The sequence below is a fragment of the Zootermopsis nevadensis genome, unplaced genomic scaffold, assembly GCF_977971745.1.
Source record: "Zootermopsis nevadensis isolate Lab colony 2312 unplaced genomic scaffold, Znev_1.0 Znev_ptg000030l, whole genome shotgun sequence".
NCBI lineage: Eukaryota > Metazoa > Arthropoda > Insecta > Blattodea > Termopsidae > Zootermopsis > Zootermopsis nevadensis.
This window is the reverse complement of record NW_028259162.1, coordinates 20,681,565-20,706,600: the sequence shown is the minus strand read 5'-3', so window position 1 is coordinate 20,706,600 and position 25,036 is coordinate 20,681,565. Positions and strand designations below refer to the sequence as shown.

At 36.6% G+C, this 25,036-nt stretch overlaps 1 protein-coding gene across 2 annotated transcripts in view; it reads left to right on the top strand.

Annotated features, from left to right (window-relative positions):
- The window catches only part of LOC110828966 (scavenger receptor class B member 1), a 123,764-nt gene that overhangs the window by 66,288 nt on the left and 32,440 nt on the right, over positions 1-25,036 (top strand). Inside the window, exons 2-3 of one of the 2 annotated variants that reach the window (XM_087358749.1) lie at positions 8,820-8,926; positions 19,300-19,465. In XM_087358749.1, coding sequence (XP_087214875.1) covers positions 19,366-19,465 — 100 coding nt within the window. In that variant the 5' untranslated portion in view covers positions 8,820-8,926; positions 19,300-19,365. The remainder of the gene's footprint in view (positions 1-8,819; positions 8,927-19,299; positions 19,466-25,036) is intronic. The other variant, XM_022062205.2, reaches the window with a different exon arrangement.

Genomic DNA, 25,036 nt, shown 5'->3' with positions numbered 1-25,036 from the left:
TGCCTTTGCTCAGGCTGGTGGTCGCTGGTTTCTGTCAACAGAAACCCGGGATCGCGCGCAGATTAATCCGTGTGGGATTTGCAATGAAGAAACTAACGTTGAGACAGGTTTCTATACCAGTAATTCTATTTTATCCTGTCAGTATAATTCCACAGCTGTTCCATGTTCACTCACGAAGTTAGCGACTGCAGTTCCACAGCGACATAGCCGCACCCCATAAGAACAACAGTCAAATTTCTTCCCCCTGGTGTTTATTGTGAAAAAGATGTAGGTAGAACTTATTCTCCTGAGCGAATGCCAGGGATTGATAATACTGGAAAGAATTTCCGAAAGGCAATAATTAACAGGGGTATCAAGATTTATATAACCATCTTTTTCACTTGTATGTGTCAGAAAAGATGGTTTCGAATGATTTATTCTGTCATCTCTCGACATTTATGTTTGTCGATATCGCAGCGTGAAAATTCTTAGATGAAAGTTTAATTTGACAGAAGTCATAATGGATATCTAGGAATGCGTAAAGATCTATTGGCATAGCTCACAAGAAAGACGCCATTTCAGAGATTTGGACACATATGGTAGGTTTATTTAGGTGATACGGAAATTCCTGTGCATCTATTAGAAGATCTGATTGCTGTGGAAAGTGATTTTAAAGTCTCTGTGAACCTGTAGGAGAAAGTTGTTGAAATGGGAAGTGATTCAAAGGTCCCCGTGCTCATATGCGATCTACATGGAGCACATACTTTGTGTGTGACGTGACCTATGACCTTGAACACTACCTTCCTTTGTGCCGGATTACAACCATCCACGAAAAAATATATTCGTCTTCTTAACGGTGCTTAAGAAGAACTTTTTATTGCCATGTATTACCACTGGCCTCGAAATAGATGCAGGAACCTATTCTAATTGGAATTGGTTCTATATTAATAATTAATTTGTAAGACTTGAGGTTCTCACAGCGGTGAGTATGAAGATTTCCGTCTTCTGGGTTGTTGCGCTGTGTAGTCTGGTCGATGTTAACCAACGTTTCAGAGGTCATACTGCCTCCATCATCAGGGCGATGATGGAGGCAGTATGACCTCTGAAACGTTGGTAAACATCGACCAGACTACACAGCGCAACAACCCAGAAGACAGAAATCTTCAATAATTAATTTGTCGTTTAGTTAAATACTTACTATAAACTAGGAGCGTAGTACCATGGAGGACTTCTCTTACAAGTACTGAAGACAGAGGCCCTCATGAAGGGAACGTTCCGGTCAGTTGTTTTGAGGAATAAACCTCAGGAGCCAGCGAATAGGACTGGGTAGGCCCTCGACCAAGTCTGGATGTAGTCGCGGACTTGAAAAGCAAAGTTTTCCGACCGTATTCTGAATCACACATAAAATAAATTAGATTTCAGTTATGACGCTTTTGGATATAACACGATGCAAGAATTAGGCAGTAATTTCACCTCAGCGACTAGACACAAATTTACACTAACTTAATGTTCAGTAAACCTGATTGCGCTGTTCTGCACACAAGATTACATTAAATGGCACAGTAAGCTATTACAAAGAGAAAAAAAGAATCTCCTTTGCAGTTCGCTTTGCGTATCGCTAAGCGATGTTTCAGAAAAGTCGATTTCGTCTCGTATCGCTTATCACCGATCGATAATTTGAAAATCGATATAGCTGTCGTTCTGATGTGAACGCTCCTATTGAAATTCATTCTTATTTCTTTCAGAAACATCAACCGCCTGTTGCTAACTGCGTCAGTGTAAACAATGGCACGCAGAGAAAAGCACTTTTTGATGTTTTTTTATATAATTTTGATTTTTTTTAAGAACGCGACTATCGAATCGGAGTCGATGTGACCGCGATAAAAAATCGCGACCCTTCAATTATGGAGCTGAAAGTACAGATTCCAGTTGATAAAGGCTGAGTTGAAAGGAGAAGAAATAGGAAATCGAAAGCCATGAGGAGAACTGAAGAATCCAGTCACGTGCCCAAGACTCACGAGAAAGAGATCGTGACGCAACTGGGCAATCGGAGAGACTAGGTACAAGGTCGGTCATTGGCCTAATTTCGCAATGTCCCAGCCCACAGTGCAACAGTGGCACATCTAAACAGGTCTGCTGTGGTTATGTTATTTCACTTTCAGAGAGACTGTGTAGTCCCACACACGCCTGCATGTGTTTGAGACAAATATAAGGGAATGTGGACAACGATTTGTACATGTGATTTATTGTATAAAAATAAAGCTCTATGTATTACACATTATCCAATTAATCGTACGTGCATATTCATTAACGTTATCCTATATTATTAAAATATATAATAAAATTCAGGTCAATACACAAACTTTATTTAGATGTTAAAATTTAAAATTTAAATGTTAAAATTTAAAATTTAAATTTGCGCCATTCATCACTATAACTTGTAACATCGTTATAGTGATGAATGGCGCAAATTTAAATTTTAAATTTTAACATTTAAATTTTAAATTTTAACATCTAAATAAAGTTTGTGTATTGACCTGAATTTTATTATATATTTTAATCATAAAACACAAACATGACGCATGTAAACCTTAAACTTAATAATAGTTATCCTATATTGTTTGTAAATTTTAACTCTTCCACGAACTTAATTCTATCATTAACAAATATTATAAAAAGTAAAGATATTCCACTTCGAGGAGTCATTAATTATTTTGTCTTAATATTTTATCTAATAATTCTTATATCGAAATTTATTTTGTTTTTTTATAAATCTCAATTGCGTTAGGCAAACACAGAATTCAGATTAAAAATAAGAAGTCTTTATGAGTTAGTATTATTCTTGCCTCCGGTACCATCATATTTTAATACTACGGAAATATTAATTTAAGTTATTATTCATTATGATTGCATTGTGTGACGATTTAAGGCTACATCGGATTTAATTGGGAAACTAAGCACGATTTTTTGTGGTACAGGAAAGATAACCCGGTCATGAACAGTCCTAAATTAGAAAATGCAAAGCGAAAATATTCTAAAGATCTAAAGATTTCACGGTGACTAAGTATAATGAGTTTTTCTCGGGATACCAGCAGTTTAAGGTAGTTTAATGGAGAAAACATCAGCGTTTCGAGAACCATCTTCGTCCTCGTCCTCGGAGTACTGAAGTATCCTGAAACGGCTTGTAGCTTGAGAAGAATTTATTAGAAAATCTCTTAATAAAAATTACGAATTTTAAAACCAGTTTTGTCACTAAAGAGCAAACTTTCATTTAAAGACATGATGAATTTCTGAATTATATACATTGCTGTATAGATGTCTAAAGCTTTAATTTTCTTCTCCCAAAAAGTAAAATTTAGTGAATTAACCCTGTTTTTGTAACTGAATGGGGTTAATTCCACTAAATTTATTGTAAATCAAATGCCGAGTTCTGAAAAAAAAGACGTAACGAGCGAATTTTTGTAACGTTGACAGTCTATGTGTTGTAACAGGTAGCAGAAATAAATAAATAAATACAAATAATACAATAATTAATACTAATTTTTTCGTTATACAGGCAAACAGTTATTGATTGACCAAAGAAAATACGAGGCGCGTCCCAAAAGTAAGTTTCCCTGGGGCCGTTTACAGAAACAAAACACAATTTCATGGAAATATTTATTGCAACAGATACAGCAAGTGTCCAGCTATTTTTCAACATATTCGCCACCGGAATTGAGACATTTGTCATACCGCAGGACCAACTTTTGAATACCTGTGTCGTAGAAGTCTGCCGCCTGGGATTGGAACCACTGTGTGACAACCATCTCCGCCTCTCTGTCATTCTCAAAACGCTGACGCTGACCGGACAGGAATTTCTTGAGGTGTAGGGAAAGATGGAAATCACTGGGAGTGAGGTCCGGGCTGTAGGGTGAATGATTAAACACCTCCCAGCTGAACTCCTGCAGGAGACTTGCTGTCCGTCGAGCCGTGTGCGGCCTAGCGTTATCACTGACCGCACTTCACAGTCGGCGGGAGCTGGAATAAGAATCTCCATCTTCAACAGTTGCAACGATGCTACTGTGAGAACGCGGGAAGTACCGTTAATGCATGCGCCATGCTACGTCATTGCTCTATCACGTACGCACAGTCGCTTCGCGCAATATAAGGTTTGCCAGCTGTGGGACGAGTGGGAAACTTACTTTTGGGACGCGCCTCGTAGCTAGAGACAAAGAAATCAATTTAGTTAATCGAAGCCACCAATTGCGCGACGTTCATACGCCTGTATTATGTTCACTTTTAAAAGCATCCAACATATTATTTACTCAATTAGTTGTAGCTGAAAACTCATAAAATTCTAGACACGAAATACGCAATATTTGATTTGTCCTTCTATTGTTTTCTGCAAGAACGGAAATCCCCCTGTCGTAGCCACCGGCAACTACCGAAGCCAGCAACTCATATAAGAATATTGACGCAAGTAACCCGGGGTCAAATCTATAAGGTCCAGAAAAACATCCAGATGAACGTCTCTTACACCATTAAAAGCCAGCAAGAATCTTCTAAAAAAACCTTTCACCTCCCCGGATGTCACGAATAAACTTCACCAGTAACCTTGCTGACATCAAGACTCAGTACGAATCCACCACAAGAACGCACTTCCTTTCAAAATTTATCAATTAAAACATTCAATAATGTTTTAAATAGATATAAAGGTTCAGGATATGATAATTAATGTTTCTCTCAGTGTTTAAGCCCGGTCTGACATTTGGAAATTTTTTACTGTAAGTGATTCGACACAGTACAATACTTCTTCAGAAGGTTATACTTACTCAGCTAGTCAAGACATTGCCTTTCTTTTATAAGACCTGAGGTTTTCTTACTGTGTTTACAAATTACACAATTCAACCCCCTCCTGAGAATTATGAATCAAATCCACGTGTTCCCAACTTTTTATATCCTTTAATGTAGATATTTTACCTTCGTATCGTTGGATGTTCGCTCAGACTTTCACTGTTCTTGGTGTATAAAGAATTCTTGTCCATGGAAGCAATTGGAAATACAGTGTGTTTCGGAAATACTCTTCTCCACTTTGAGGGCGATCTATGTTTACACACGGCTCCTAGGATGATTCATCTTCTATCTATGGCCATCAACATCACCTGACTTAAACACGCTGAATGTTAAATTAAAATTAAATTATTTGGTTATTCCGTCAAATCACAATGTATTTAAAATAAGATAATTAAAGTAATTAAAATATCATTCTGTGTTCCATATCGAATAATCGATTTACAATTGGAACAGTTACAACATGTTTCGGTTTTATTAAACCATCATCAGGTGTAAAATTATATTAAATTTAAAACTTGACGATGGTGAAGAGTCAATTGAATAAAAATTTCCTTGGATATTATCCATCGTCTAGTAAATATAAAACGTAAAACGACGTTTCGGAGAATCAAATCTAAAACTTCTTGACGATGGTGAAGAGTCAATTGAATAAAAATTTCCTTGGATATTATCCATCGTCTAGTAAATATAAAACGTAAAACGACGTTTCGGAGAATCAAATCTAAAACTTCTTGACGATGGTGAAGAGTCAATTGAATAAAAATTTCCTTGGATATTATCCATCGTCTAGTAAATATAAAACGTAAAACGACGTTTCGGAGAATCAAATCTAAAACTTCTTGACGATGGTGAAGAGTCAATTGAATAAAAATTTCCTTGGATATTATCCATCGTCTAGTAAATATAAAACGTAAAACGACGTTTCGGAGAATCAAATCTAAAACTTCTTGACGATGGTGAAGAGTCAATTGAATAAAAATTTCCTTGGATATTATCCATCGTCTAGTAAATATAAAACGTAAAACGTCGTCGTTGCTTTCTTTGTTGCCGTCCAGTCCTTCGGCTGCCAGCCAGAATTTCGAGGAGTGCCCTCAAGTTCAGGGCCTGAACAACCCAAGATGCGCCTTAAGCATTACAGAGGAATGTACGACGTAAGACGAGTTTATGTTCAACGAAACATTGAAAGCGTTCTTTAATGTGTTCTTCAGATGTAGCTCAATCAATTAATTACATATGTGAACGCAGTGTTGCATAATTCGTCTTTATCTCTGCACGTATTAAGCCTATTATGTTCCATCAGCATTAATGATCTTTTTCAAGTCATCTTCGTCTTGATCATCGTAAAATTCTTCTATCTCGTGATCGACAACTAGAACTTGTTTTGTTCTCGTTCTAAATGTTTTCTTTGTAACGCATTTCTGAGGGGTTTTTTTGTTCCTTCCTTCAGGCTTAATAATCTAGTTCCTTTCTAATATTCTCATTCTCCTTGTAATCAATTCCCGTAGATCGTAATATTTTTATTATTTCTTGCTGCATCCAAGAATGATTTCTTAATCCTCAGGTCTCAGAGCCTTAAAGCAGAGCCAGTATTTGTACACAATGTTAAACTTTTACTTTCTTTCGGATTGTGTCTCAAGTCTGCCGGAAGATTATTTCATTATCTGCATCACAATTTAAATTATTATAAATTTCGCAGCGTAAATAATTCGAAGCATCGACCTGTTCAGTTGTTTGATTTCACAGATGTCCTTTGTTTATTTATACAGTAATAATATTAATTTGGTCTAATGAACGGAATTTTAATCATCTTCTGTACTTGGTAGAGTGCTCTCTGATGGTAATTTTCTAATCCTGATGTAACAAACCACTCATATATAAAGTGATATAAAGTGCCTTTATTTCTTTCCAAATTTTCCCCTGTGATCTCACTTACTTTTAAACAGATCTCCGCCACATAATCCTCGGTTTTCCTCTCTTCCGTGCTCCTTGGTGGTTCCAGTCCAACACTTGCTTTGAAATCCTCTAATCGTCTTCCATTCCCTTTCATTGATCTGTTGTTGTATTTTCGTTTGATGGGTAATTCTCCACAATTTTTCATTTGAAATATTTTCTGGTCATCTAATTTTTAGAAGAAACCTTAGACAACTGTTGATATAACTTTGTAATTTTTGCATTACTTCTTTAGTGACTTTCCAGGTCTCACAGCCACATAATAGGACGGATTTTACTTTAGTACTAAAAATTCTAAATTTAATATTTGGTTTCCAGCAGAGCCCGTAAATAATCTGCCAAGAAACCAAAGCACTGCGTAATGTTCCATAACCGCCTGTTATACTTCTCCCACCTCAAACTCACCTGGAGGACAACCCATTTTCCACCATCTGCTACATCCACACGCTGAAAAACGCCATTCTGTGGTCAAATGGGCCTCAGTGAATATAATTTTTTCTAGTTTCCTGATTGTCTTGTAACCGACTTCATTTCGTCTACCTGTCTATTAGAAAATTAACATGCATGAAGGTTCATGGCTTAACGAATGTCACTCGTTTGCAACTCAACTGACCTAAATGCAGTGCAGTTGAATGAAGCGAGCACAAAAACTTGACTTGGAGAACATATTTTAGCATTCACTTTCACTGGTTTTTGAAATTACAGCACGAGAGAATTTTTCCCAACATCGCGCCGGTTTCAAGTTTCGCTTTAAGGAAATGTTGATCTCTTAATGTAAGTCGTCACGAATTTGACGATTAGGATAATTAATTTCTTATGTAATAAGAACAAATACGACTAACATATGTGAGTAAAATATTATTTGATATGCGTGATTCGAGATACAACGTTAAGAATAGGTTGTTATGATTGTTTTACAAATAAATCCAAGTGTAACATCAGCACCAGACATGAAAGATCGATACTAGCCCTTAAACCTCGATTTTTTATTTACGATATGTCCACGTAGTATCGATTCTCTCTTCTTTGGAGTTGATTTGGCAATTACTGACACTCTCTGAGGTCACTTACGCCTTTAAAACCGAGACAGAGTGGAAGAAGGAGAAGTTTTTTTGGTGGAGAAGTGATTATGAACCAATATTTCTAAGAAATATGATTGTCTACAACTTCAGGATTGAGGTTTGAGAATGCAAATGAATACAATCCAGAAAATTATTATATATGATGACAATAAGTAAAATTATATCAAATTAATTTTTAAATTTGGTAGTTACGGAATGTAAAAATGACATTCGTTAAGTTTAATGAGTGATTTTAGACTGGTCCATGGACGAAATGCACATATCAGTACAAAATTGATGTTAAAAATATAAAACTAGCTACAACAAGTAGGCATGACAAAAGCAGATTAGACGAAAAAAAATTAGTGAAGATAAAATATATGGGAAGATATGTACAATATCGATATCTATCGGAAATTTTAGAGTATTCAGTAGAGCCTAATTCTGCACGTAGACTTCGTTCACGATAATTATTATCAAAGTTAAAGATAGGTCTTAGCGAGGGGTACATTCTGTGCTGTAAATTAATATCTTTTGTTCATGAAAAGTTCTTGAAAGTGTATCATTTTCAATATGAGGATATTACAAATCAGCTGTTACGTCAATAACGAAACGATATAAAATCAGCAAGAAAGAATTAAACAACTTTTACTTTAAGTCACATGTTTCACCGACATACATTAAGATATGCTTGAAATAAATTACATTCTGTTTGACGGACAGATGGGTATAAATGACCTTCTGATAATTCCTTTACTTTGGTCACAGAATCCATATAATTCATAAAACTATTTCATTACAACATACATTAAATCCAGTGTTTCAGAATAATATCTAAGATAGGTAGTGGGTCCAGACGTCTAGGAATTCGGAGGGGGGTTAGAAGTAGGTCACTACAAGCGTATGTCAGCTGATTGCTGTGAATTATACCAGTAGTATTCAATCATTACTGTGAGAGAGTGTTTAGACCTAGTCAATGTGTGCTGTTTCATCTAGTTTGTGGCTGGACAGCCAGATGTGCAGCGGACACCTCGTGTCTGCAGGAGGTCGCAGGAGCCTTCAGTAGTTTGCGACTGAAAACCGCTTCTACAAGAACACGTAAGGTACATGTGTTTTCGATATCTGCCATCTTGGGCTATTGGCGTTACAATATCATGCCCTAAGCTGCAGTGACTTGGACGCGTGGAAATGTTGAAAATGTTATGATTAAAATCTTAAATTGTTGTTATATTCTGCCGGAAATGTAGTTTGTCAAAAGTTTTGAAATTACAGAAATTTATTTACTGGCAAACATCCTTAGTACGATAAAGGAAATTATAGTAAGATTAGAATTTTTTTAAAAAAAAAAATGCACTCATATAAACCAGAGTAAGGAAATTTTACGATAATGTTAAAATAAATTACACCCTGAAATAAAATTATTTTTTATTTGTGTGGAAGAAACATAAAAGCTTACTTACGACTCTTAATATCGGACACACAACACATCAATTACAACCCGATATAAACATCCAAGTACAACCTCCAAACCAAAAGGAAGAGACAAAAAACTTAAAATTAAATAAATTAAAATAATCAATAAACGCAACGCAAAATGTACTACAGTTTTTAAAAAAATATATTAAAATTGATAGACCTGATGATGATGTGATACACATTGAAACATGTCGTCGATACAAAAAATGTAACAAGTTACAGTGTCTACTGAGAATGTTATAATTTTAAATAATTTTAAACAACATTATTTTAAGTTTGTGTATAGACGGAAAATAAAAATATTGTATCAATAAAACACAAACATGACGCAATTAAGATATAAATTAAAAAAAATGAATATTAAGATTTATCACCCGAAATATACGTCTAAGTTATGTTTATATTGGAGCAGACTGAACGGAACTTTTGGATTTGCCCACAGTAATTAAACTAACCTGAATATCTTTGGTAGTTTCTCGCTGGATGTGATAAACATAATATCTTTACTTTAAAACTGCGTGTACCATAGTTCTGTTAACTACGGAACGAGGAACTGGTTTGTCGTCCTGCGGGTGAGGAGGATGTGACATAGAATATTTATCCTAAATTACAAAGTTCTCGGTGGAACAGACGTTTCTGTATTCAATTTCCTTTGCGACACAGAACAACATCGAGGAAACAGACTTATCTGGTCAGTAAATACAATTTTATAACTGAGTCCACTTTCGTGATATATGGATGGATTTATGTGAGCAATACAACATAATTTTTTAAAACACACGGGCAACAACATTCGAAGCCTTTTAAAAGTGCCGTTCAGTTAAAGTGGTTCAGCTCCCTGAGGTAATTATGAACTCTGTTTGCTGAAGGACGTGCTTAATCGACACAAGAAGCGGTTATCGATCCTCCAAGGTCACGGGGGAGAAATAGAGAGACAAGACCAGTCACGTGTTTCATCAAATCTAGAGGTTAAAATAACTACAGAAGTGTGTTCTGCAGAGTGCAAAAACGTTCCAAAGGTGTTACTTACGCCACTTACAATGGACATGATAGCAAATTATTTCGCGTGACCAAGGATAGATGGCAGTGCTAATAGTCCATATGGCCACTGATAGATGGCTGTGCTAATAGTCCATATGGCCACTGATAGATGGCTGTGCGATCTTTTTGACTTAAAAATATGCGACGGACGGACAACTTAATAGAACGACTACATAAGCGCCTCTTTCTCACGTTTTAGCAGAAAGGAAGAAAGCTTGATAATTTGTGGATCTTATCTCAACCTCCCGACATGTTATCAGAGCTCTATTCCTGACGTAGATTATTAGTACGGCAGTCAATTCGATTTCTTTTCATGATTCGAGTACATTCGTGACAAGGAGTTGCAAAGCTGCGTCTAATTATGCTCACCGTGTCTGTCCGTCCGCATGTAATAATTCCCATCAATGCTGAACAGATTTTCATTTAAGTTCATACTTTATAGTTTTATACTAATCATTGTCAGCATTTTCCAATTTTCATTTAAATCGGAGGACACTAGCGGCGGTGCGTTCCAGGTTTATATGACGACGCTGATGGTAGGTCAGATTATTTTGGTATCGAATGTTAGTATGATTTATGAATAAGTAATTAAAATAATGTGCGAGTAAGTGGTCGTGATATAATATAAATTACTATACTAGCCCTACACTTATATTAAGGGACTGAGGAAAACCAAGTAAAACCTCAGGATAGGCGGCCTGCGGGCGAAGATTTTAACCAGGAAACTTTCAAAAAAAGAGCAGAAGGGCCGAGATTTTCCACCGAACTTAGGTTAGTGCGTTACTAGAATCAAAACCTGAATTAATAAATACTGTCATTAAATTTACGATCGGAAAACAGAAGACTGGCATTTTGTTCGTGTCGTCCTCGAGTCCCATTAAGGTCTGCAAATATAATTTAAAACATTTACCTGTATTCCTAACATTTAACAAAACACAGTACAAAGATACTTGATGTGTGCTTAAGTAGTGTTAATTTGTCTTGCAACATTCTATTATGCAGTGTATCTGAACATATTATAACCGGAGGATAGAATACATTATTGTATTATTGTTTTTATTTTACAATAATATTTTAATATAGCCTACCACATGCAACGGTGGTCTAGCGGTTAGAACGCTGGCCTTGTAATCCTGGGGTCTCGGGTTCGATTCCCGGCGGTGCCCGAATTTATAACTTGTGTTGGGCAAGGCCGTGGTCTAGGCAACACGGAGTTTTCCTCCGTGGCATCCCAACAATTACTCCATTCACACACAGAAGAAGGCAATGGCAAACCACTTCTGGATCATCTGCCAAGAACGTATATGAACAGGTCCCAGTCCGAGAAAAGGATGGAAGGATCCTGTTCATATGGACCTGTCGTCAGACAGAACACTAAATAATAATAAACATATACCGAGAATAATTTAATTCAACTCAGTTCAGTTCAATCGAGTCAGTTGCTTCTTTTAACACGCCAACTGGAAAACCACGTGGGGTGGAGCATTTAAAGTGAGCACAAGAAAATAAAATTAACACAATAACAGAAAACAATCAAAGAAATTAAAAAAAAAAAATTCATTCGTCATTCTAGACAACTTTTCGTATCGAGATTTTTTCTGTTAAATATTAAAAGAAACTGAGTATTTCATTTGTAGCAATGACGCACGTAGTTAAATATCTGTTTCAATACACTTAGACTCTAAAAGAGCATAAAATTATCTTATTTACCTTGGCACACGAATACCAACAGTGTTTGCTATTAAATAGTAATTTATGTTCCGGTTGTAAACATTAGCAAAATATAAAACATCGACATACTATCGTCTGGAAAAATAATACTGAAATTAAGTCATAATTACGTAAATTATCAAACAGATACAAAAAAAAAAATAACACAAACATGCAAATATTCTTTGTACACGTTCCATTTTCTTGACGTCTGTAAATGTAAAAATTATTCCGTACGACATAATCCAGCTCTGACGCAATTAAGCATTAAAAAAAACTAGACGATCTAAAGAGGAGTAATTGTAAGTATTAAAACGAATAAGCTTCGATGTCCTTCGTGGATGCGAATTTGCGTGATCAACATGACAATCAAAATAAATTTTACCACCTAACATAAAGCCAAGATCTTTTTTATACAGTCAGATCTCAAAATTAAAATGTTACTGACATAGTAATTAAAATTTATACTGTTATATAAAAACGTGATTTAATTTTCATAGTATTAGTTAGAATTTATGTCTCGATGAACGTTCAGACCATCGGAAAATAACAGGAATTTGGCGCGATTAATTCCAGTATAAAGTTCGTGATTGCACTTAATATAAGAAACTGTTACAATAAAACATAGTCTGATGCAACTAATTAATGTTTATATTTGTAAAGAGCAACATGACACAACATTACTGCCACATTATACACTGAATAGTCTTGTAAATTAGTAAGATTAAGAATGTTTTTTACAATTAATGAATGTGGTATTACCACATAAAATTATATACAGAAGAAAACGAGAAATTATTTGTAGCTAGTAGATATGGAGATCAAGGTCTCAATGCTTTTGCGCTATGATCATTTAAGCAAATGTTCTTATACCGAGATACTTAATAGAAAAAATTAAGGCAACAAAAATTTGTCAATATGCTACAATCATTTAACACAGATGCGTCAGTGTCTGACGCCAGAACACAAATTGAAGAAACTGGTAATTTGAAAAATTTCTTACTGTGTACAACAACGTATCAACTAGAAACTGAGAAATTATTACGAGGTGCGATCGGAAAGTTTCTAGACTGTGTCAATAGAGGGCGAACCGGATGTAGTACGAGCTTCTGCCGCTAGGGGGTACGGCCTACATTTATAGTGAATCAGTGTGCCAGCCGGCATCATCGAATTAGAATTTGTTTCTTAGTTACGGGCGTTTTGGTAGTGCATTACACCGACCCTCCTGCGATTTCGGAATGGCGTGTGCATCAAATTTTGCCAAAGACTCGCCAAAACGGCTACGGAAACCTATGAAATGCTAAAGCAAGCATTTGGGGAGTCCGCATTGGGTCGTGCACAAACTTTTGTGTGGCATTCACGTTTTAAAAATGGCCGAACCTCTGTCGATGATGACGAGCGTTCTGGACGACCATCTTCGAGCACAACGCCCGAAAATGTTACGAAGATTCGGCAGGCCATTCACGAAGATCGACGTCGTACCATCAACGACTTGTGCGACATTGTTGGGATAGGCTATGGGACCTGTCAGCTGATTCTAAAGGAAGAACTCCACATGCGACGCATCCTGTCTGAGGACCAGAAGCAGAATCGACTTTTCGTTTGTCAGGAGCTCAAAGATCTTGCAAGAACCGACCCCAACTTCCTTTCTAAGCTCAGTGTGACTTCTTCCTCTTCCCAAAGATGAAAATTCAGCTAAAGGGAAGGAGATTTGAGACGATAGAAGAGATTCAGGCAGAATCGCAGATGGTGCTTGACAGGCTGACAAAGAAAGATTTCCAGGGATGCTTCCAGGCTTGGCAGCGGCGCTGGGATCGTTGTGTTCACTCCCAGGGGAACTACTTCGAGGGTGATGGATGAATTTAATACCTGAGATAAGTGTACGGGTTTTTATACGCGCAGTCTTGAAACTTTCCGATCGCACCTCGTATTACTTCACTTGTTGAATTTTCGCCTTTCACCTGGTAAATGTGACGACACGCTCAATCTGTAAGTGCTAAATAAATTATCATATTTAAAAGTATTTAAATTTGGTATCATCAGGCAGAAATACGTAGTTCCGTAGTATCACGTAGCATCAGGTCAGGATCATGACTTGTATACGACGGTCTATAATATAAAATTGTTTAACTGATTTTAATATGTGCACAATTATTTCTGCGTGTTATTTCAACGAATGACTTCAAATTCCCTTTATATCTGCACTCTGTATGGAATCCTTAACTGTATACAATTTTATTCCTACATTATTTTCCGAGTCGTTCGACTTTTCTGACGTAGAATTTAAAGTTGATTCATTACTGCGTTACTTGTGTTTTTGGGTACAAATGAATTTCTCTAATGAAATTGACCGAAGAGTCTCAAACCGTTTGACTCACGTTCAGCTGTTTTCCGTGTTATAATTCCACTCTGGTTCCAAGAATCGCGAAGGAACTTCTGAGTATTTTTCACAAATGCCGATAATGCAGTAAAAACATTTCTTTCATGTTTTTCCTCATACATGCACAGTACGCCATCCTATCAGATATGAGAATTGAAGCTTTCAGTGAGGTTAAAATGTGGTTTGTGACACCGTACGTGGTTACCATATTATCGAAAGAACGAATCATCTTCTCCTTTATGATTGTTTAATTTTAACCGTCTAATCACAATAAAATATTTTATTAAATATTAAAATATTAAAATATTATTATAGCATCATTTTAATATATTTTAAATATTTTAAAAATTGATTGTTAATTGTAGTAATAATATTTTAATATTATAACATCATTTTAATATATTTTAAATATTTTAAATATTGAATGTTAATTGTAGTAATAATATTTTAATATTATAGCATCATTTTAATATATTTTAAATATTTTAAATATTGATTGTTAATTGTAGTAATAACATTTTAATATTATAGCATCATTTTAATATATTTTAAATATTTTAAATATGGAATGTTAATTGTAGTAATAATATTTTAATATTTTAATATTTAATAAAATATTTTATTGTGATTAGACGGTTAAAATTAAACAATTATAATCATCACAATATGACGCAACATTATCATCTCATTTCGCCTTTATGGTAAAATTTGTTGCGATGTTTTTTCGAAACGTAAATAAACACCTACAACACTACACGACGTCATAATACTTATAGCCACAGCCCGCATATCATCACAGTCCGGTAATTAAAAAAACCAAACGCAATGCCCCCTCAAATTACCTCTAATGGACTGACTTCTTAATCTTTACTGCTTTCAGGAAATTCGTCGGAGACTCAAACTCAAAATATTGGTCATTGTATATCCCAAGGTCACCAATTGGCGTTCTGCGAGTGTGGTTCAGTCATAATCCCTTTATGCTGAGTGGTTGCTCCACTTCAGTTTTGAACCAAGGACGATTAACACTGATGACCAGTTGCAGGAATGCCCACTGGAGTTTTGAAGAATCACTTCCAGGACACATTCTGTGCTGGTTGTTTTTGGATGTGGTTGGATGTTGCGATCTGATTGCGTCATCTTGTCGAACTAGTCGTACACGACTCTTTGTGTCAAACATCTCTGTCCACACTGGAAAGCCAGTTCTGTCCCGTTCACTCCTTCCTGCCGCAAAAGAGACAAATACAAACGTTGCTCGTCTTTGGTGCAAACCCCAAGTGTAGCAGCCATCTTTACGTCATGCGCACTCGACACAAACTGGAAAATGAACCACATAACACAAATTGACTTTGCCTCACCAGAGTGGACAATCACTCAAAACAAAAGTATTCCATTAATGATTTTTATTTAATCTACCTTGCAAGAACGATATTTTTGTGCCTGAAATTACGCGAATTCTCATCGATAAAGAATTATTGACCCACACCTATACGAAGACAGTAGTACTTCTGGACATATCGGAACAATCACTCCTACATCTTTGACCGATATGTACATCCAATAAAATTTAAGAAAAAACAACATCTCCGCCCAAAAATGGAAAAACAAACGCAATGAAAACATCACCAAATGGAATCATATTTGAGTTTTAAGTTCGTAAATATTATACACCTGATGATGGTTTTATAAAAACTGAAACATGTTGTGTAAAATGTTCCAAAATGTAAATCGATCAATCGATATGGAACATCAATGATATCTTATTATCTTAATTATAAGAAATTTTAAATATTGTGATAAGACGGATTAAAATAAATAATTGTTATGTTCCACCTACTAATTAAATATAATTATTACAGCTATTGTTAGTTATACGCGTGTGTAAATTCGCGACAGACAGGTGTCAGGTTTTACGTCTCTGTGTGCGAGAGTGGTCTGCTGATGGCTGTCAGATTAAATAATACCGTCGGGAAATGTCCAGCCACGTATAGATCCCAGACATTATAATTGCATCGAGCAAGGCTGTATTACAAAAATTACGTAATAACATTAACCAAAGGGATAGAATTTTCTCAATTAAGCTGTTCCAGTACGATGAAACATTATGCAGACATGAATAAATTACACACTCCTGTCATTTGCAGCAACAGCTAGCTAAGGCTTGACTAATAAAATGAACTGGTAGACGGCGATGTTAAAATATCCGAGGTAACCAAAGTTTATGGCTAATAATTTGGACATTTTTTATCATATCGAATCTTTTGAATTACTGCTTTTCGGATATTAGCTGTAATATTTCTTCATCAGATGAGAGTATGGGATAATATTTGGTACTTTCTCAGACCCTTAGACAGAAACAGCTTCAAATCTTGGCCCAGAGGGAGTTCTCTCGCCCGATGAAGGAAGTTGATTAAATGTCCTTCTTTCGACGCTGGCCAACTTACTATTTGATATTTATAAGTCTATGGTGGACACGTGTTTTTAATATTCATTGCAGTTTATAAACAATTACTTTCACGAAATACTGGGATACTGGGAACGACCCGTTCTTCAAGTGCCTGAGTATTGCGAGTCCTAACTTTTCGTTGGCTCGATCTATAGACATCCGGTAGGACTCCTTGGACGAGGGATCGGTCCGTCGCAAGGCCTCGACCTGTACACAGGACAGCACAACACAACATCCATGGCTTGAGTGGGATTCGAACCCACGGTCCTAGCGACCAAGTGGCACAAGGTCCACGCCTCAGACCGCGCGGCCACCGTGGACCGATATCTGACCGTTTAAAGAGTGTTTATTCGTAAACCAGTTTCTAAACCCGGAAATAATGTTGGTGCTATTGAAATCGGAATTGTGTCGTCGAAACATTGTCGCGAGATGTCGGCGTCCTCCGACATTACTCCTCTTACCAACGCTGTCCAGCGTCGCAGTAGCTCCAAGCGACAGAGAGTAATCGACAGTATTTTGAGACTGTTACGTCGTAAAATGCATTTGAATTACATCATGTAAATTCTGTACAGAATGTATCTAGACCTTTGTGTATGTTTGTATACATTATTTGAAATATTCTTGTATTTCTATGACAGAATTGGCGGGGAATTGAAAATTTTTACACGAAATAGAATAATTTTAAGAGAGATCCGTACGGCGTTGGACAGCACCTAGTATCCAGCAGTGCTTAGTCTTTGGAAACGTTACTAGTTAGCATCATTTGTCAAGTATCTGAGTGTTCCCTTTGTTCGTCACAAAGGACAGTCTTTAGTTTGAATACGTCCAGTGAGCTGGTCAAATTTTGAGAGTTAATGTTTGCGTTTTGTACAAGCTTAGATGGATAATTGTTTTGGAAGTATCAATTGAAGTTTGGTTCCACTCTCCCATTTACCTGCTTGAAATTGTACGTCACTAATGTTATTTTCCTATTTGCATCCAATTTTGTACAGATGTGTTGTTAGCACATTTTTTAAATCTGTAACAAAATTATCTTAGGGTGGCTAATAAGTCCTTTGAAAGGGGGACAAAGTTCAAATATCTGGGAACAACAATAACAAATCAAAATGACACTCGTGAGGAAGTTAGGAGGAGATTAAATTCCGGAAATGCTTGCTACTTCTCAGTTCAAAATATTTTGTCTTCCCGTCTGATTTCTAAGAACCTGAAAATTAAAGTATACAAAACAATAATCTTGCCTGTTGTTTTGTATGGGTGCGAAACATGGTCTCCCACTCAGAGGGAGGAACACAGATTGCAGGTGTTTGAGAATCGGGTGTTGAGGAGGATATTTGGGCCTAAGAGGGAAGACGATGGGGCGTGGAGAAAACTGCATAATGACGAGCTTAAAAATCTGTACTCCTCCCCCAATATTGTCAGGGTGATTAAGTCGAGAAGAATGAGATGGGCTGGGCATGTAGCGCGCATGGATGGGACAAGAGGTGTGCACCGGGAAGCCTGAGGGAAAGAGACCCCTGGGGAGACCTAGACTTAGATGGGAGGATAATCTCAGGCGGGATCTATCGGAGATAGGAGTTGAAGGAGACTGGATTTTGTTGGCCCAGGACAGGGTCCGGTGGAGGGCTTTGATTAATTCGGTGATGAACCTTCGGGTTCGGTAAGCCATCTAGTTGGTTGGGTCCACTATTTGGGAAGCCTGAGGGGAAGAGACCTCTGGGGAGACCTAGACGTAGATGGGAGGATAATCTCAGGCGGGATCTATGGGAGATAGGAGTTGAAGGAGACTGGATTTTGTTGGCCCAGGACAGGGTCCGGTGGAGGGCTTTGGTTGGTTCGGTGATAAACCTTAGGGTTTCGTAAGCCATCTAGTTAGTTAGTTAGTAACACTAGTACAATTGTACCCAGTTAGGCGTGCTTTAATATTTGCTGAATAAAATGGAAATATTCGCTGATGGTCAGTTTACGTGATATCGCAAGTACGCTGCCATGTCTTGGTTCGAGGTAATATCCTGGCATTTTCATAGAAACAGCGAAGGAAACCAGAAGAAACCTCCGTCCTGAAAGCCTAGTGGCCCAGACGAGTTCGGAAAGTAATTTATGTAATATCGGTCCACTGTAGTTTGTAGTTAATGTGAGATCAGGCCGCAAACATCGATGTACGCACGTAAGATTTTACTGGAGTGTAATTTTGCGAGCGAAAGCTTACACGCTTATTATCGGCGTCTTTACATAACACGCAGATAGTTCTCTGTATGTCTTACATGTGACACATAACACGCGTCTTCAAGAGATGAAGAGAGATGGTCACATCCCTCCTCTGGAGTTTCAATGATGACCTTGCATGACCTCTTTCCGACTAGAGCCTAATCCCCACAGCTTGTCTGTGATTGGTGCAATACTAACACGAAGCGTGTTCTGATCCGAAGGCCGAGATCTGCAAGTTCCTTCTGCAAGGCAAAGTCCTCAGTCAGTGTTGAAGCTACGCGCACACCATGAGGTCATTCAGCAAACTGTTCTGCTGGCATCGCGGTCCTGGCTGCGACAACAAGGCATCCGAGATTGTCCGGCGTCGGGATATCGTCTTCAACAAGGGTTAGTAACTACGTATTTGAACCCGAAGGTAAACCAACTTCAGTCACAGTTATCGTGTGATCGAATCTCGCAAAGGACATGGATTTTGCCCGAGAATTTCGTGTGATCTGTGTCTATACGTTGGGGTAAGCCGATAACGAGTCTGGTTGCGTTATTCTACTACTAGGTTCCAGTATGTGGTAATATCAAAGCAACACTTTCAAATTTAATCGATTTTGCTTTACGAGTTTTTAAAAGTTATCGGTTAGGATCTGCTAAGGAAACGGATTATTCTCAGTAAGATTTATTTTATTTCCCCAAAAACCTCCGAGAGAAAAACTTATAAAATTCTTTAAGAGATATTTTCTATATCTGAGAGAATCTCACAGTGTCAGAAGACCCTGTTCGAATCTTGGCGATTCAATAGTTGTCCTGACTCAGCCTCATCGTGTTCTTCCGGATTAATTCTTGGAAGTGTCTGAAATAGGCTGTCTAAGCTCTGTTCTGACATTTTGCAGTTCGCAGTACGAAAACAGGGCGGTAAGCTTATTAACAGTGGACAGAATTAGTTAAATTTCGATTTCGTTTACTGACAGCTTAGGTTAGATAAGATTGTAAAGTTTCGTCATATTGTGATATAATAAATATATATTATTTAAATCTTGTCCGTCTAATCACAATAAATTCTTATTAAATATTAAAATATTAAAATAATTAACATTTTAAAATATTTAAAATATTAAATGATGTTCTTTATCGAAATATTCGAATCTTCTTTATCGAATTATCTTCAATATATATTAATTTGTTTTCTATTTTACTAATATTTATTTAACCTTTATGTTATTTACATTATAGACTGATACAAAAACAACAAAACGTTCACCCACACTAAAGTTACATTGAGCATGATGTATATATATACAGAACAACATCGAATATGTTATTAAAATGAAATAAAATCTGGAAAAGAACATCGTCTGATATCTGGTAAAAATCTGATAAAAATGTACGCAGGCATTATGTATGAAAATTGTATTTGAAATTATTTATCGTTTTGAAGCTTTATATAATTATATACACCTGAGGATGGTTCTTTTAGGAACCGAAACATGTCGTGAAACATGAAAAATGATGGTCTAATGTAAATCGAATATTTCGATAAAGAACATCATTTAATATTTTAAATATTTTAAATGTTAATTATTGTAATATTTTAATATTTAATAAGATTTTATTGTGATTAGACGGACAAGATTTAATATATAGCTTAGGTTAGGTTAAATAAAGAATGTTGTGATGCGAAGAACATGTTAGATGGAAGAAACAACTTCTGGTTTTCAAGCGGAATGGTACAATGAGATGCAAGTGGCTCGTAGTTTATTAAACGACAGTTAGTTGAATACACGAGTTATTCAGATATTAATGTTTGTGGATGACGAAGCCTATAGGAAGATCAAGACAGTCGTGGAGTGACGGGGAAAAGTAGATTGAAATTTTAATTAGAAAAGTCGACATTAAGTCAGCATAAGATGTTGTGCTTGAAAAATGTCTTGATGTGCTTCATAACTGAGATTTCAGGTTCCCACTGAGGCGAATATAAAAATAGCTGTCTTCTGGGTCTTGCGCCGTGTAATGCGGCAGACGTTTACCGACGTTTTAGAGGTACTTGCTGCCTTCATCATCATCATATCGCTCCGTCATCACCCTGATTATGGTAAACTTCTACCAGACTGCACGGCGTACCACCCCAGAAGGTTGCTAACTTTATGGTGTTTATGGTGTTTTATAAAATTTAATCAACATCGACAGATTTTTCTGTTTGTTAATATGGGAAGTCGGCAGTGTAGACGCCGAGACGTACATTGGCTGGTCCTGATATTGAATGTGATCTTGGGGAAGTAATTTGTGAGATAATTAACTGGACTGGAGCCGGTCCAGAATGACATTAACATGACGATGTTTAGTACTAACTTCAATTACGTTCAGTGCCACAATTATAGGAATTTCTAGAACTGTGAAGTCCTCGTCATGTGGGTTGCACGATGGATGTTATGCAACTTTGTGCATGTCGATTCGCCCCGTGATATGATGAGTCTAACACCAAGATTCGTGACGCTTTCTAACGCACGTGTTAATAATGAAGCTCTCGGCAGGGAACTGTAGCTTTTGTGACAGGCTGTCGTGCGAAAATTTCTGAACCAGTGAGGAAGGTGTGCGAATGAACTATCGTCTCGTCGACGTCAATGATCTGGCAGGTGAGTCAGGAAAAGAGTCGATCACGAAGTATAATCGAACTTTATGAACAGAATGAATAATTTATTAAGTTACAAATATATTCTTACGAAGTATATCGTTAGTACAGAAACCGCGCTGCTTGGCGTTTATATTATGTTCATTAGAAAGATAAATAATAAATTGTACTGTAGTGCCCATGTACATAAATCATCTGTATTTGTACTTGACTATACTTTCATCAAATGTTGTTGCTAAATACATCCGTGATAAACAAAAGTAGGCATTGCTGTTCAAATTTACATTTGTAAGTTCGTTATCCAACAATATAGCCATTTCAAGAATGTAATTATTATCATTAAACATATTTTATAAATAAAACGAAATAAGTTTATAGCAGAATTTTAATAAAATTTTATTAGTGCTTATGTTAAGTCAAAATAATTACTATACTACGTACGTAAGATTGAAAAAATTGGAATCAGTTGTTAATAAAACCACACGAGTCCACAAAAATCAATTTTAAAGAAACTGTAAAGATACCAAACAGAGAACACGCTGTTTATTTTGTGTTTGATTTATTTACTCCAACAACAATTGTCAAGTTTCGAACTCGCTAACATATTTTTCGTTTTGAGTTGCAAGCCAAGTTATTTATGGACTGTTGCTGTTTACAAGTACCCACGTAATACTTAAGGAACAGTGCATGTCCTGTGTGGATATGTGTGTTTTTATACTTCAGTCCCTATAGTGTTCGGTGTGTTCTTATGGTCATAACCACAACAGAACCTCTGGAATAAAATGAGTCCAGGACTCGTGTTGTTTTACCGAGAAACGAACTGCTCGACTCCAGCAAAGCCTTGGGCCGATGCGATCCTTGTGGTGAGCAATGCATTTGTCCCTGATGACTGCTAATTTCTCATAAAACATGGACTTGTGTGATTTTTCAATTAATCGATTCAGTTATATTCGACAAGCAACTGTTATTGATTCACAACCAAATTTTATCGTATTCCACTGAGAAGTTTCATCGGTAAAATTTTCGAATAGATGGAAAATAAGATCATCAACGCTTCGTTTGACTGTGACGAGATGATAGATAAAGAAATGATAAAATACTAGAAACGTGATTTCGAGATCTGTTCTTCATTTGAAGGTCGAATTTAAATTTTGTATTTATCTCTTTGTAGGTAGGCTGTACTACAATTTCAAATTGTTTAAAATATATATTTTAGACCCAAATATAAATTAAATATTCCTTTCATAAAAAAACACTCATTTTAGAAATTTTGTAAATATCGATTTAAAAGTCTAAATCTGCTCCTGAACATTTAATGAAATTTCTTTGTTGGTTTATTGCACATAATTAACCAACGGTGATAAAGTATAATGAGAATCAACGGTGAGTTGAGAAATTGTTTGCTTTCTAATATTTTGCGTGGAGGGACTAAGGAAGCCCACGGAAGATTCGGTCCAGTCGCTGCCCAGACGGGATTTCCACCCGAATGACGACGCCCGCGACCATCCCAGGAGGCTCTTCCGCCGAACTCCAAGGCGTAAGGAAACGAACAGCGTATGATAAGAACACAATTAAGAAGGGAGTATTTGTGGTTCAGTTGTGGCTCTTTGGAGATACATAGGCCTGCGTCCTTGGTTTAGAATGAAAATTTACCGAATTCTTTGTAATGTTCATCAATTACGACGTAAATGATAATATTTTTAATCAGTATCAAGATTAACACTGTGCTGTAGCTCACAAAGCTACGATGTCATGACAGTTTTATGAGCTCCAGGCAGGACTAACATCCGTAAGAAAAAAAAATGAACATTTAAAAAATTAAGTCTTATCCAGTCGGAAAACACGAAAGGCACCGACGATAACCTAAGCCTTAAAAAGAGGATAATATTAAAATAAATTTGTAGGAAATACAATATAGTTATTCAAGTTCTTTGGCGTCACGTAATATATCAGGATTTTATAACAATATTTTATTTCCTTTGGATGGTTCAGTTTCAGGAAAAAGATTTTACACACTCGACTATATACAATTTTTTTTATATAATATATGTTACACAGGATTAGACCTCGTGGTCTGAGAATGGCAGATTTATGTCGAAACATTTTATAGTTCACGCTTTAAATTAAAGGTCTACAAAAATTTCTGTCCATATATTAAACAAGCTTTCGTTGGCTGGTGAATATATTCCGGTAAGTAATTTTTAAACTTGTGGGACAATGTTTATGAATGTGTTGCGTTTACTATTTCAGAATTTCTCGTTATTCTTGACGGGAAAATTTGTATTTGTTTTATATTAGTCGAAGCACACTACAACATATCTCTCAAATACTAACACACTGTTGACTGCAAGTCGAAAGTACATTAACCATTGACCTTATCCCCTTCCACGCCAAGATATGCAGAATGGGGTCTGTGTGCCGCCATGATTCTTCGATAATATTTAGTGTGCCACGAGTGTATAAATTTTGCGCAACACTGATCTATACAGCCAGGCGTAATTCGAGAGAATACCAAATTTGAGATTTTTCTCGCATTCTAATTCTTACATGCTACTCCTTTACAATAACTGATGTCCACAAATATAATCAGAATGGTTAATTAAATACAAACCTTGCCATGGGACGCAGTTCAGACTCAGTTAAACTCGTGTATTCGTCTATGTCCTTGGTCTGATTGGAATCTACCTGGCCTTGCACTTCACGGCCAGTGTTTCTAAGACGTTCAATCGATTAAGCAAGAACGGAAGGCTGTAGGTTATCACTTGTCCCGCAGAGACATGACAGAAATAACGCAGTTCCCTTACGTTTGTCAATAGCTTTCGGTTTACTTCAAAGTGAAATGTTTATGGATACATAAAAAGCTGACATTTGCAAATGTCATAATCGTCTGCCTTGTGTTGTATCCATGGCCTAGTAGAGACCGTCTGGAAACTCCACGCGCCGGACCATCGAGGTTCGCTTGCACAAGACGTCTTGTATGACAACTTACCAAAGTCATTAACTCTTAACCAATTACATAAAATGTTTTAATTTCCATGTTCTTGAAAGGTGTCACAGTTTTTTAGGTTGTATGTAGGGGATAAGCATCAGCGGAGGCCGCGAAGTGGAGTTGTTGGTTAAAACTAAGAAATACTTTCAGGTAACAGTCGCTGATATTAATGTTATTTTTATTTAGTGTTCTGTCTGACGACAGGTCCATATGAACAGGATCCTTCCATCCTTTTCTCGGACTGGGACCTGTTCATATACGTTCTTGGCAGATGATCCAGAAGCGGTTTGCCATTGCCTTCTTCTGTGTGTGAATGGAGTAATTGTTGGGATGCCACGGAGGAAAACTC